This window comes from Echinops telfairi, unplaced genomic scaffold (genome assembly GCF_000313985.2).
Source record: "Echinops telfairi isolate 266 unplaced genomic scaffold, ASM31398v2 ScPeMD7_70;HRSCAF=299, whole genome shotgun sequence".
Lineage (NCBI taxonomy): Eukaryota > Metazoa > Chordata > Mammalia > Afrosoricida > Tenrecidae > Echinops > Echinops telfairi.
The window spans coordinates 1,570,580-1,584,017 of NW_022103968.1; the positions used below are offsets into that span (position 1 = coordinate 1,570,580).

Genomic DNA, 13,438 nt, shown 5'->3' on the forward strand with positions numbered 1-13,438 from the left:
CCATCGTCACCACCACCACCGACCACCATTATCCTCTCCATCACCATCATCATTGCATAACATCTCATGACGACCTCCATCATTATCTTCATCACCATGACCCCCAGCACCACCATCATCACCAGCAGCAGCAGCAACATTATTTATGGGCCCGTCACGTGAACCATCCCAGTTCTTTCATCTCTAAGCGGGGGCGATGGGAAGAACTGTCCGTAGCTTGTGGTGAGGCTTGAGTGAGGTGAAGCAGCGGACAGGGGGCCTGGCACCCAGGGTCTCGTGGGTTGGTTCCATTGGAGAAAAAGATGGGCGTTGAAGCGGTGAGGTGTTTGCGAGGACACATAGGCAGTGAGGAGAGTGTCCAGATACAAAGCCTGCTCTTCCAGTCTGGGTCCTCCTCTAGTGCCCACCACCAGCCTCCCACTGGCCGTCATGTGAGCAGCTGCTTTGACATCATTGCTTGTGTTGCTGCTTCCGCTTTGAGAGGAAGCAGCTGGAACTCAGAGAGGCCAGTGGTGTCCAGGACAGAAGACTCGGCCTTCCTGGACCTCACAGCCCTGCTCCCACATGCTGCACAGCTTCAGTGTGCCAGGCGCCAAACCCACCGGCACTGACCCAAACTGCCTACTCTGAGTCCCTCTGACCATGCTACTCCAAGGGTCCAGAGCTTAGTGCCAGACGGTGGCCATGGACCAGGAGACTGGCACCATACATTGGTCACTGCACATGCTCTAAAGAATCAAAGGCAGAGGCAGTCATGGGGTGGCCTGCAAGGCCACTCGTGCAGAAGGGAGAAGGCCTGTGGCAGGCATGCCCAGTGCCAAGTGGGCCCCAAGGTGACAGGGGAAGATAGAAAGGCTCTCTTAGCCCAGGTGTGTCGTGGCCACAGCTGCATGACTCTAGGGGGCTGACAGTCAGCAGGTCGTCAGCCTGTCTCCACACTGGGTGGGGAAGCCTGTGGTCTGGACAGTCCTGTGGGCAGGGTCCAGAGGTGACACACGGGTGTCTCATCGGCAGCTGAAGTGAAGGTGACAGACAAGGGGACTGCCATCAGGAGACAAGGCCACAGGAAGGGACTGTGTCACCTGCCACTGCTGCTGGCACTGCTATCAAGGTCTTGGGATGGCAGCACCACAGAGGGCATGGGGGCCCAGGGCCAGGACTGACTGAGGGCCAGCAGCCCTCCATCAGCACCCACTTAGCTGAAAGGAACAGACTGCAGGGGCCCTGAATCTCTGGAGCTCTGGTTCTGCGCTCTGTCCAGCTCTCCCCACTGCCCACTGTGCCTGCGGCTTGTCAGAGCACAGCAGGACATGGTGGTCAGCGACAGATGACTGATGTACAAGGCAGAGATGTGTCCGTGCTGCGCTCTGCCCAAAGAGCAGAGCCTGGGCAGCAGGGAGGGTAACAGCTTGCATTACAGGACTCAGGGGCCAGGGTGGCTGCCTGGCAGGGCTGGGGAACTTGTAAAACAAGACGGATCATCAAGCCCCCCGCCACCCCAACCCTGCAAGGGACTACATGTGTTACCAGGGGCAGCAGCCCCTGCCAGTGGCCATGCTGGCAGTCACATGGGCCCCAGATGGTAGCCGTGGCCCCAAGACACAGAGAGGCGAGCCAGCCCAGAGCCGCAGCTGCCCACTGTGGCCAGCACTAAGCTGGATGGGAGCCACTGTCTGTCTGCAGGGCTGGAGGCTGGCGGCCCCTCCCAGAAGCTTCTGGAATGGCATTTCCTGCTGCACATGTTTATGCTCTCAGATGGAGACACGGGGGCCCATTTATCACATGGATAGGAAGGCAGGAGAACACATCAATGGCAGATCAAGATGTTTCAATATTTCAGCAGGATGAATGTAGCCACCCACGTGTGAGCCCAGAGCTGTGTACTGTGGCCTTTTCAAGATCATCTTGTCCCCACGCAGTTACGGTTCCACTGCCCCGATCTCTCCTGCAGACCCTCACCTGCCCTCACCTGCCCTCCACGCTCGGGGGCACCATCCACCTGGGCCACCTCAGTGGGCTTTTCCTAGGACAGGTGCTGCCCTGCTTCCTGCCTGCCCAGCTCCACCCTCAGTCAGTTTCTCTTCCACCCGTACACTCTCACACACTCATCTCACACACTCACACCCTCACCCTCACACACACCCTCGCACTCATTCAGACACATGCTCACACACACACATACCTTCACCCTCACACACTCACACACCCTCACACTCACTCTCACATTCTCACTCCCGCACTCATGTTCATACACACTCTCACACTCACACACACACACACACACACATTCACACTCAGGCACACACACACCTTCACCCTCAGATACATGCTCACACTCACTCTCATACTCATGCTCACACACTCCCTCCCTCACACACATACTGTCACATTTTCATTCACTCACACACTGTCACACTAATACATACTCTCTCACACACATGCACTCTCACACTCACTCACGCCTATTCTCACACTCATTCTCACTCACACTCTCCCCCATTATCACACTCTCACTTACACTCACACACTCACACTCATCTCACTCACACGCTCACTCTCACTCTCTCACAAAGTATCACACTCACACTCAGACTCTGCCCTGAGGACTAGTCTTCCTTTTCTACCCAGTGTGAGTGTGCAGCAGTGTGTGTGTGTGTGTGTGTGTGTGTGCTAACCAGCAAAGACCCTGAGCAAACCCCAGTAAGGAAAGTCTCCGCTGCTGCATCAGCCCTGCCCTGGACACCCGCCTCTGTGTGGCCAGCTCTGTGGCCAGCTGTGCCCTGCTGCAGGTTGGGCGGTGGTCTCCTTGTGGGGGACATGACCCCTGTGCCTATGGAATACACAGCCCCCTGAACACACTGGGGATGAGGAGGTGCTTGAAGGGATGGGACAGAAAGGAGTCGGCTGGGGACCCTTCAGAGCTGGTCAGCCCAGGCACCTCCACAAGGATCTTCCAAAAGAGGCCCGGGATAAGGACTGCCCCAGAGTGGCATGGCCCCAGGACTGAGGTCTGAAGCTCTGGGGACACCCCCACATCTGCCCTGGCTGGCAGGTGGGACAGGACCTTGGCACTCTCCTGGAATACCCAGGCCAGAGAGGACTCCCATCTGCTTAGCGTGCCCTAAGGGAGGCTCTTTGTACCTTGACAACACCTCGCTGGTTTAATTAAAGGTCTCAGTAATTACTTTCTGCTCCAGGCCTGGGACTTGCTCAGCCAGAAGAATATCAAAATAGACCCAGCCTTTGATGGACTCTCATGAAACCAGGCTCCTGGCAGGTGGAAGGTGACCAGTGGTCCGAGACAGAATGTTGGTGGAATGAGCTATAATGCGGGACCTCCCCAGCTCCTGGGCTCTGTGAACCTTATTCCACACCACAGCAGGCCAAGCCTGCTGGTAAACGTATCACAGAGAAACTCTAATGGTTCTACCTTCTAGAACGTGACCCAATTGCAGGGCCATGGGTAGCAACTTTCCTCCCCACATTCCGCCTCACCTCACTGGGCTGAGCGTGAGCACCCTCCTGAAATAGTCCATCTATAAATATGAGCCCTCGTGTGCTGAGCAAGCACCTTCTGGCAGGGCCTGTCCTTGGTGTGAGTAGGGGTGGTTGTTCTCTCCACAGCCCCTGGCACGGGGAACCGCTGGCCAGACAGCATGCCATGCCATCCTCTCATGCCCCGATGCCGGCCGCCAGGGCACTTCCCCAATGCCTGGACAGACGGCATGACAGGGACACTGGGCGAATGGCAGGTGTCGGGTGTGTGGGCCACCTGGTCCTGCCACTCAGTGATTGAATCTGACCTTGCATCAGCCCCACTCCCTGCTCACCTTGCCCTCCTGACAGGAAGGGATAGAGGGCCCCCAGGTGTCCTGGGCCCCCTCAGAAGCCACACGGGCAGCTGGCTTCTCGATGCCCATCCCCCAGATCCCCTGCAGAGTAGATGCTCAGCCTTGACCCTGCTGACCTCTCGGGGTGGGGTGATGAAGTTTTGGGAGTGTCTGCCTGCATGTGGGGCATCTGACATTTGTCTACAGGAAGACTTCTGTAGAGGAAGGGTTTCTGAACAGCCACTGACCACGAGGTCCAGTGCTCAATGGGGGCTGGACTGTCTGGGCCAGAGAGGCGGCAATGCCCAGTGCAAAGACCTGAGAGGTCAATGCTGGTCATGGTCCTAGGGGTCAGGGCTGACCATGGGTGGGACGGATGGCAAGTCGGGGCCTGTCGGGGGAGCTGCATCCAGAATCATCTCAGAGCATAAGGAAGGCCAACAATGGCCAGTTCGGTGAGGTCATGATGCCACAGCGTGGCCGGTTAACAAAGGTTGCTTCTACCCTCCCTTCCAGAGAGGATGCCCTGGTGGGACTGGGGAGCCAGAGGGGGGCTTCCTTCCCAGGCTCCTCTCATCTGTCTGATCTCACCATACACAGGGAGGCTGATTCCCTGTCACTGGCACAGAGCTGCCCACTGGGCACCCAAATCCCCCTGCACACCCCACTCTCCCCATTGCCTGCTTGGTGCCCAGGGATGTGTGCCGCCTCTGTGCTGGGGATGGGGAGCGTCTGTCCCAGGCTCCTCTTCTGTCTGACCAACTCCCAATCATTAGCACTTCCTTCTTGCAGCCTGATCTCTACTGTGCCTACTGGCATTTTCCACGCTGAATGCCCCCCCCCGCCCCCCCCGAGATGCCAGGCATGTGCCCAGAAAGAGGCCACTGCCCAGACCACTCAGCCCAGGCCGCCCTGGCCCTGCTGGCTGTGGCTCACTCCCCATGACTCCAGGAACACAGGGGCCTGAAAGGGGGTCTGGGCCACCATCCCGGCAACCCCTCATGGACACCCGCCCCCCCCTCCCCTGCCCACTCCCCAGAGCAGGGTGTGCGGCCTGGTGTGAGTCTCTAGAGCCCCCTCGCCCGCCACCCCCCTGAGGCTGCACCTCAGGAGCGCCCGCTGGCACATGGACACACCCCTGTGTTAACCTCCCTGTGGCCGCAAAGAAGCGCTGCTCCCTGAGGAGCTCCGGGGTGCGGGGGTGGGGGGTCAGAGGCTGACTGCTGAGGTGTGTGACCTGGGTCTGTTCCCTCACAGGACTGAAGGCCATGAGATCCTGGAGCCAGAAGCAGAGAGAGAGGGTGGGGCTGTGGAGATGCCCCCAGCCCAGGTCCTGCTGCCCCTGGAGGAGAGGGTGACACGCTTCCGGGACATGCTCCTGGAGAGAGGGGTAAGGGCCAGTCCAGGGCTCTGAGCATAGCGCTCACCCCCATCAGAGTGGCCCAGGCCAGCCAGGAAAGGGGCTCCTTCCTTTCCTTCTGCGAGAGGTTGCAGGCCAGAGGGGCCCGGCAAAGGGGCAAGGGCATGCTGGGGACCCACTGTGTCCATGTGGTGCAGCGTGAGCCGCCAGCATGAGGCCATCCCCAGGAAGGGACCAGTGGCTGTATTGTGCCCACCAACACTATCTTGGCAGGGTCTACCTTGTCTGGAAGCGGGTGCTGGTGGTCAGAGGCGGTACTTTGCCAGGTGCAGGGCAGGTGTATCCAGGACTCTGCCGGCCCCATACTCCCACTCCGACCGAGAGGGGGACAGAGCCTGCATCCTTTTTAGCTTACTTTGTGCAGGAAGCCGGCCAGACCCACCAGGGACTGCTGAGCCCAGTGTGCAGGCCACTGGGGCAACTGGGGACCAGCTCGTCCCTCAGCTATGCCCAGTGCTGGCTTTGCCTCCGGCTCTACCTGGGGCCTCCTGGTCCTGTGTGAGGGCTCCCCTGAGTGGATGCTCAGCACTCACTGGTCCCTGGAGGTGGGCTCACCTGCAACCTGATAATGGCTGACAGGGCCAGAGATGGAGAGCAAGATTGTTAGGATCCCCTCCCCCCCGCCAAACACACACCATACACCTTACTCACCACACACCTAAGAGTCAGAGGCCAGGCCACAGCTCATTCGTAGAAAAGGTCAAACTACACTCATGGAGGTGGGGCAAGGCCACCATGAGCCGCAGGCCCCACCTGCTGCTCCGTGGAGGGTCTGCTAGAGGGCCCGGCGGGGCAGCCTTTTCTGGTCCTGCATCTGTTCCCGAGGTCAGCCAGCCCCCCATGGGCTCATGGGGCCATGTGGCTGGACTGGGGGTTCCAGTCTGTTAAGAGGGCATGTTCTGGAATGTTCCACAGAGCCTGTGAGTTTGGGGAGGGGGGATAGCATTCTCTGCAGCGTGGGCAGGAGGGTTCAGGGGGAGTTTGTTTAGTAGGTTCATTTGCCTGTGTCGCTGTGAGAAACCAGAGGGGCTTCCTTGTAAGCCGGGTCTGTCGGGTAAGTTTACTGCAGGCATCCTCAAACTATGGCCCACGGGCCACATGTGGCTCGCTGAGGACATTTATCTGACCCGCCGGGTGTTTTTACCCCATTTGTTTTTTTACTTCAAAATAAGATACGTGTGCGGTGTGCATAGGAATTAGTTCATAGTTTTGTTTTAAACTATAGTCCGGCCCTCCAACGGGTCTGAGGGACAGTGAACTGGCTCCCTGTTTAAAAAGTTTGAGGACCCCAGGTTTAATGACTGACCCATGTAGTAAGAGCATGGAGACACTGCACCGACTGTGGCTTCCTTGCGAGGCAGGGCATCTGGGGACAATGATGAGCAGGGCGATATGAAGGTGTGAGGATGGATGGACACCCTCCTCCCCGCCCCCCCTCACTGTCCCTGGACGGTGTCCTGAGAGCCATGGCTGGCCTGGTCTGCCCCAGGCCTGGTGCACCAGACCTGAGGGCCCAACTTTCAGTTGCCGGACACAGGCAGGACGGCCTGCTCCCCAGAACAATGTTTTTTGGTGAGGTTGGAGAATTTCTTACCCGAGTCCACAAGGGAAGGGGCACCTCTGGGTCTGACCTGATCCGTCTTCCCTGGCCATCCAGGCCCTGGCTCTCCTGAGACAGAGGCTTTGAAAAGCCCTGCAGTAGCCTTGGGGGTCTCACTGGGTCAGCCACCCTGCTTGTCCACCTGCTCCTTGGTCCTGACCGGGATGCCCCCACGCCTGGTGGCCGTGAGCTCGGAATTGATGGCGTCCGGCCTCAGGACTGGAGGTGCTAGCGGTTGGCAGGGAGAAGCCTGGAGGGCACAACCAGTGGCTGGAGCACCCAGGCCCAGATCATGGCATCTAGCACCAGTCTCAGGAAAGAGACCAGATCCCTGGGCTGGGCCAGGGCTGTACAGAGAGCCTGTAGAGCCTGGTATCTCCAAACCAAGACAATGAGGACTGTTGGAGGGTCCCGGGCCCCTGAGAGAGCTGCCCAGAGTCAGAGCTGGGGTCTTTGCACAACAACCTGAGTAAGCAAGCACTAGGCTGCACCTGAACTCTGAAGATGGTGCCTGGGGTCTTTCCTGATAGCTGTGAGTGGATGGACGTGGAAGAAGGACCAACCGCCCACTAGACGGGTCACTGTCATTCCTGTGGACCCCATGCTCTCCGGGGGAGCAGAGCTCCCCACCCCCAGCGTGTGAACGGAGCACAGCAACACTCTTTCTGAGTGAGGTGCCGGGCAGGTCGCTGTCCACAGCACCGGGTTCTGATGATCACCTGCACCCTGGTATGAGGGCACGCAGTGTTCCCCACTTCTGGGAGCTCCCTCCCCAACCCCACAGTCCCTGAGTCAGAAAGCAGTAGAGACCAGGGCAAACCTGCAAACCAGTCCCAACCGGTCTAGTGCCAAGGGCATCAGAGACAAGGGCGATCTGATCAATGGTCGCAGCCCAGAGAAGCCCAAGGAAGAAGGACAAGAGACTGCCACATGGTGTCCCGGCCCCCAAAAGGGCTTCAGGGACCAGTCGGGATCTGAGGGAGCATTGGCTGTCCCATGGCCCCGCTGGGGGACGCGGGCGTGGTGATCTGCAAGGACGCTCTGCAAGCCCTTGTGGTTTCCCTTCGAACCCGAAACGCTGCTGCAGTAAAACGGTCTGTTTGGATGACTGACATGCCCCCACCATGCTTCACCGTTGATTAGAAATCAAGGGAAATTATGCTAAACGGGCCTGTGTGCAAGGCATTGCCCTCGGGCATGACCTGCCAGGTTCCAACTGCATTTTTTGAGAGATCAGTTCTCCTTCGAGCGGGGGGCACTCTCGAGCGCCCCTCCTCCACAGGCAGAAGCAGGACGCGGGAGCTGGGGCACAGGCCAGGGGGAAGGGGCCCGTGATTCGGAACTCAGCCTTCTGAAGGCTGTGAATTTCGACTCCCGTTGGGTGCTTGGGGCGTGTGTGGCACCCTGCGCGGCCGGGTCTCTGCTGCCGGGTGCGTTACTGATCATTATTGCGGGCTCAGCCGCAGGTGCTAACGCAGCTCCGCGGCTCCTCTCCCTTCAGGTGTCAGCGTTTTCTACCTGGGAGAAGGAACTGCACAAGATCGTGTTTGACCCACGCTACCTGCTGCTCAACTTGGAGGAGCGGAAGCAGGTACGCACAGTGGCCACAGACGGGCTCAGTGGACAGTGAACCGTAGATGGTGGATTGTGGACGCGGCTCGGCGATGGCTCTCCTGCCCAGCTGGCAGGAGCCTTTCTGCTGCTGACCTGGGCCAGCTGCCACCTGTATGGCCTTGGGTAGGAGGGCCTGCAGGGTTTGGACTCCAGCTTCTGAGCACTTACACTGACAGCTTTTTGCTCACTCAGGGACCCTGGGTTGGGCAAGAACTGCCCCCTGGGCAGCCTCTTCTGAGGCCGCTGTCCTCCCCCTCCTCAGCCGAGCACTTACCCCATATCCCCAGGTCCATGGTTCCTGGACTGAAGGGTGGTGGCCCTGGTCTTCCTGTCTGTATTGCCTCTGGCCACAATCCCAAACACCAACGGTTCTCAACCTGTGGGTTGTGAACCCTTTGGGGGGGTGGGGGGTGGAACAACCCTTTCACAGGGGTCGCCGATATATAGCAGTAGCAAAATAACAGTGATGAAGTAGCAATGAAAATAATTTTATGGTTGAGGGTCACCACCACATGAGGAACTGTATGAAAAGGTCGCAGCATCAGGAAGGTTGAGACCCACTGCCTTAAGCACTTTCAGAAACGAAAATGTGGGTCATCCCTGACTGAGGACACACCCACAATAGCCTACACCCACGGGCCACGGTGGCTGGCTTTATCATCAACAATGGAGGCCCAGTGGCCCAGTGGTTAAAGGTTGAGTTGCTAACCATAAGATTAGCAGTTCGAAACCATCAGCTGCTCCGTGGGAGAAAGATGGGACTATCTACTACTGTACAAACTTACAGCCTCAGACACTCAACCACGCAGTCCTGCCCTGCCCTGCGGGGTGGCTGAGTCGGCACCCACTCGATGGCAGTGTGGTTTTGGATCATTCACAACAAGCACACAGTAATATACATCTCTGCATTTCCACGTGATGTTTCCAACTCAAAACAAAGAAAGGCTGGATTTGTAAATACACTAAAACAATAAACACTGAGAAAAGAGCTACATCAGCACGGACTCACAACGAGGAGTATTAACCATGTTACATCAGTACTGACTCACAACGAGGAGTATTAACCATGTTCTGAATGGCCAGGTTACGAACAAGCGGGTCTTCCAGCCGCAGGGAGACAGGGATGGCTGGAAAAGAATTCCGGAGTATCTATGGGTGGATGTCCCACAGCTAATGTCACAGTGTCCATCACTAGCGGATGATCAGCACTGCGCTCACTGGGGTCCGCTGTGCAAGGGCCACTGTGGGCATCTGTTGTGTCCATTGACAGGACGGACGCTTCGCTTCCAGCCATGGCCCCAGCCCTCCCGGAGGACCCGGCCCCCATCTCCCCCAAGCTGCCTCCAAGGAGGAGGACTGAGCAGACCTGGGCGGGACAGCCCCACAAGCAGCTGGCTGTACTCTGCAGTCAAATCAGACAGCAGTGGGAGCCCCTCCCCCACCCTCCAGTGTCGAGGGAAGACCCCCCCAAATAGCAAATCACCCAGAAGGAACCACCAGGCGTGTCCTCGGGTCCTACAGCAGTAGGTGTCCTGGAGGGCCCTTGGGGAAGAGATGGCAGCAGATCCAGAGACGGCCTGAGAGTGACCGGTGCAGCCAGCTGCGGTCCAGTGGGCTGCAGCTATGGCCATGGCGCCGGAGCACACGCAGCAGAGCACCATGAATTCCTGGGGGCCTGCGTTGGGCTGGGGGTGATGGTGGAGTGCAGGCCTTGCTTCTGAGGTGCCTCTGGGTGTTGGACATGGGCCTCCACTCTTGCGGTTCAGAGCTGAGAGCCTTGGCTGTCTGCACCCCAGGGACATCCTGCAAGAGAAGACCACCTGAAGGGCTGCCAGGAGCTCACTACTGCCCCAGGAAAGCCCTGCAGCTGAGCCCATGGCAGAGGGCAGAGGCGAAGACCGCAGCCTGGCTGATGGCAAGAGCATCCACAGACTCCTCCCCGAGTGGGCGGTGTCTCCCTGGGACCTCCTGCCTCAGAGCCTGGCTGAAGGAACCCCAGAGGGCAGGGTGCGCACTGGCCGCCCCCCACCCCTATCCCCCGCGCCTCTGGGGGTTGAGGGAGCAGGAACTCAGAGGGACTGTGGCTGCTAATCAGACCTGTTTCTATGGGAACAAATAGTGCTTCATTTGGCTATGTTAGCGCGTGTCCTAACGAGATCGCACCTGGCGGATGCTCTCAGAAAGGCCTGTCACGTCCCACTTTGGAGAAGCTGGTGCAGTTCCTTAAACGGGAAACAAGGAGCTGCTGCGTCCATTTCCACTGCACAGGAGCCAGAGGCCCAGCAGAACCTTCTGGGGAGTGCTGGCCTGCAGCACGCGGGGCTTCAGCGGGGATGCCTAGGGCACCAGGCCACCTGCCCTGAGGTGGACCACAGCCCCGCACTGCCTGCCCAGAGCACCAACTTAAATCACAGCCAAGGGACAGCTTGCGTGGTGCCCTGCTGTGACGGTGGAGGGAGCCGAGTGTGTCTGGGCACACATTCGAATTCCAGTCCCGCGTTTGTTCATGCTCCATCATGCTGCCTCGCCCCCTCCCAGACTGCTGTGACTGAAATGGGCTTGGAAATCCTGAAGACGGAAGCTCAGGGAGCCACTTATACACCGGGAGTCTCTCTGTCAGCCTTCGCCCAGCTGCCGGCTCCTTCCACGTCGGGGGAGGTCAGAGACAGGCAGTGTCCATGGTGGCCGGGCCACCTGCCGATACTCCCTCTGTGGCCGCTGGCTGGGTTGATGCAGATCAGTGTGTGCTGGCCTGTTGGCATCACAGTGGAGCCTTTGCTGATCTTCTGCATGTTTGCGCACAGTTTTTAAAAGTGACTCCAGCTTTCTGCCCAATGTCCTTGAAGTGTGGAGGGCCCTGGGGAGGACACAGGCCCCGCCCCCTCCACTCAGGGCTGGCTGCCTGTGAGTGAGGGGTGGCCCCTCGGGGGCCACAGATGCTCGCTCCCCCGTGAGCAACGAGGGAAACTGCCCCAGGAACCACTGTTGCAAAGAGACCCTTGTTCTGGGACTGATCTGGGGTGCTGAGCGGCTTCACCAAGGAGAAATCCCACACACACTCTGCTGAGGACCAGGGTTGTCTCTGCAGGCTGGCTTTCAGAAACACTTGGTCTGGGGAGAGGACAGTGCCCTGCCAGCTTCCTGGTGGTCCCTCCTATACCGACACACTGAGGGTCCCAGAGCCCCAGACTGTCCTCGGAAGGGGCTCGCCTTGCCCCTGAGAGCCCGCAGTGGCGGGCCAGGTCCTCAGGGGGCTTCCCTAGGCTGGACCACATGGAATCAGAAGGTCTGAGGACAGGGGGAACATTAAGGTGACCATGCATCACTTACAGTGCTGCCGGCCACCTGGGGATGAGGATGCGGCCAGGCATGCTGTCATGTCACCACCGGACATTAAAATGAGACTCAGACCACCCTGTTCACTGCCCCTACTCAGGGAGGGCCCCAAGGCCAGCCCTCGATCTCCCACCAGGCCAGTCTGTGGTCTGACCTGGACGCATCCAGTGTGGGTCAAACACATTCAGTTTATGGGTGGGGGTCAGTGACTGGAGGTCCAGTGACAGTTGCCTCTGAGTCCCATGTGTCTAACCCCTTAGGAAGGGAAGGGCTCATTCCCTACGGCACGTGGTGACCTTTCCTTTGTGTCTGTGTTTAAGATATTCGAGCAGTTTGTGAAGACCAGAATCAAGGAAGAATACAAGGAAAAGAAAAACAAGTTGCTGCTAGCCAAAGAGGGGTTCAGAAAACTTCTGGAGGAGTCTAAAGTGTCCCCCAGGTATGGAGAGAACTAGAGCAAGGGGTCTGGAGGTAGGGTTTTGCTCATCATGCCACGGAGCATTCGGCTCAGCATGCTTACGAAACGCAGCCATTCACAGGTGTCAGAAGGAACTCTCCTTAGTAGGACCTTCCTTGGAGGGCAGGGGGGAGGCTGCTTGTCCCTGGGACTCGCCAAATCCTGAGCTCCAGTTCCTCGCAGGGGTTCTGTTTGTTCGTTGAGTGGCCCCTAATCACTGTTCCCTGCCTATGTATGCACTGGACAACTAATTCCAACGTCAGCAGTTTGAAACCACCAGCTACTCCTTGGGCAAAAGCCGAGACTCTCCACTCCCTTAGAGTTCCAGTCTGGCCACGCAAGGGGCAGTTCGGCGCTGTGCCCTGGCCCTGCCCCGAGGGCAGGGAGTTTGGTTGGGGTTCATGTTGTCAGTCACCCTGACTCGGGGCCAACGTAGTGGTGGTGACCTGATTGACAGGTGGCTCCCTGTGGGGTGGGTCTCCTCTCTGGCTCCATGACCCCAGACTAAAAAGGCCCGAGACTGCCACCTTCCCGCAGAGTCAGCCTGAGGTCCCAGCTCCCGAGGTTTGGGGCAGAATTCTACACACGGGGGCATTTGGAGCAAGCTTTCTGGGTTGCCTGAACTTACCTGTAACAATCAGGCACAATTCTCATGACACACAACAAACTGATAGGAAAATACGAGGTGGAATTGAGGAAAATGCTTAACTACCTTGTTTAATTAGCTCTAATTGATGTTTTAAATAATGGAAGCACACTGCTTTCAGAATGTTAAAACCAGAACATTTGTAAGTATAAAAATGATTGCATTCAGCGTATTTTCATACAAGGTTGGGGCTCACAGCATTATTTTTTAAATGGCCGTTAATTGGAAGTGTTTTAATGCAGACATAAGCTCCCATTACTCGACAGTTAATCCACAAGGCCAACAATTTGTCCACTTAGGGTTGGTGACGTAACCCTGATGGGACGTGTCCCACTGTTCAGAGGTGAGCTGCTCCCAGGAGGACCACCAGGCTTGGGTGGCTTGTCCCCCTTGGGGAACATGACCTAGAGGTGCATGGGGAGGGGCAGCTTGTGGGGTGTGATTGTCTGTGGTGGGTGCATTTGCAGCCACAGCACAAGGGTGGTCCTCTCCATGGCTCGCTGCTAATCAGACCTGTTTCTATGGGAACAAATAG

General features: G+C 57.9%; 1 protein-coding gene across 1 annotated transcript in view; it reads left to right on the top strand.

Moving 5' to 3' along the window:
- TCERG1L (transcription elongation regulator 1 like) overlaps positions 1–13,438 on the top strand; it is a 147,574-nt gene that overhangs the window by 131,755 nt on the left and 2,381 nt on the right. The window contains exons 8-10 of the mRNA XM_045291374.1: positions 5,088–5,220; positions 8,352–8,441; positions 12,121–12,239. Coding sequence (XP_045147309.1) covers positions 5,088–5,220; positions 8,352–8,441; positions 12,121–12,239 — 342 coding nt within the window. The remainder of the gene's footprint in view (positions 1–5,087; positions 5,221–8,351; positions 8,442–12,120; positions 12,240–13,438) is intronic.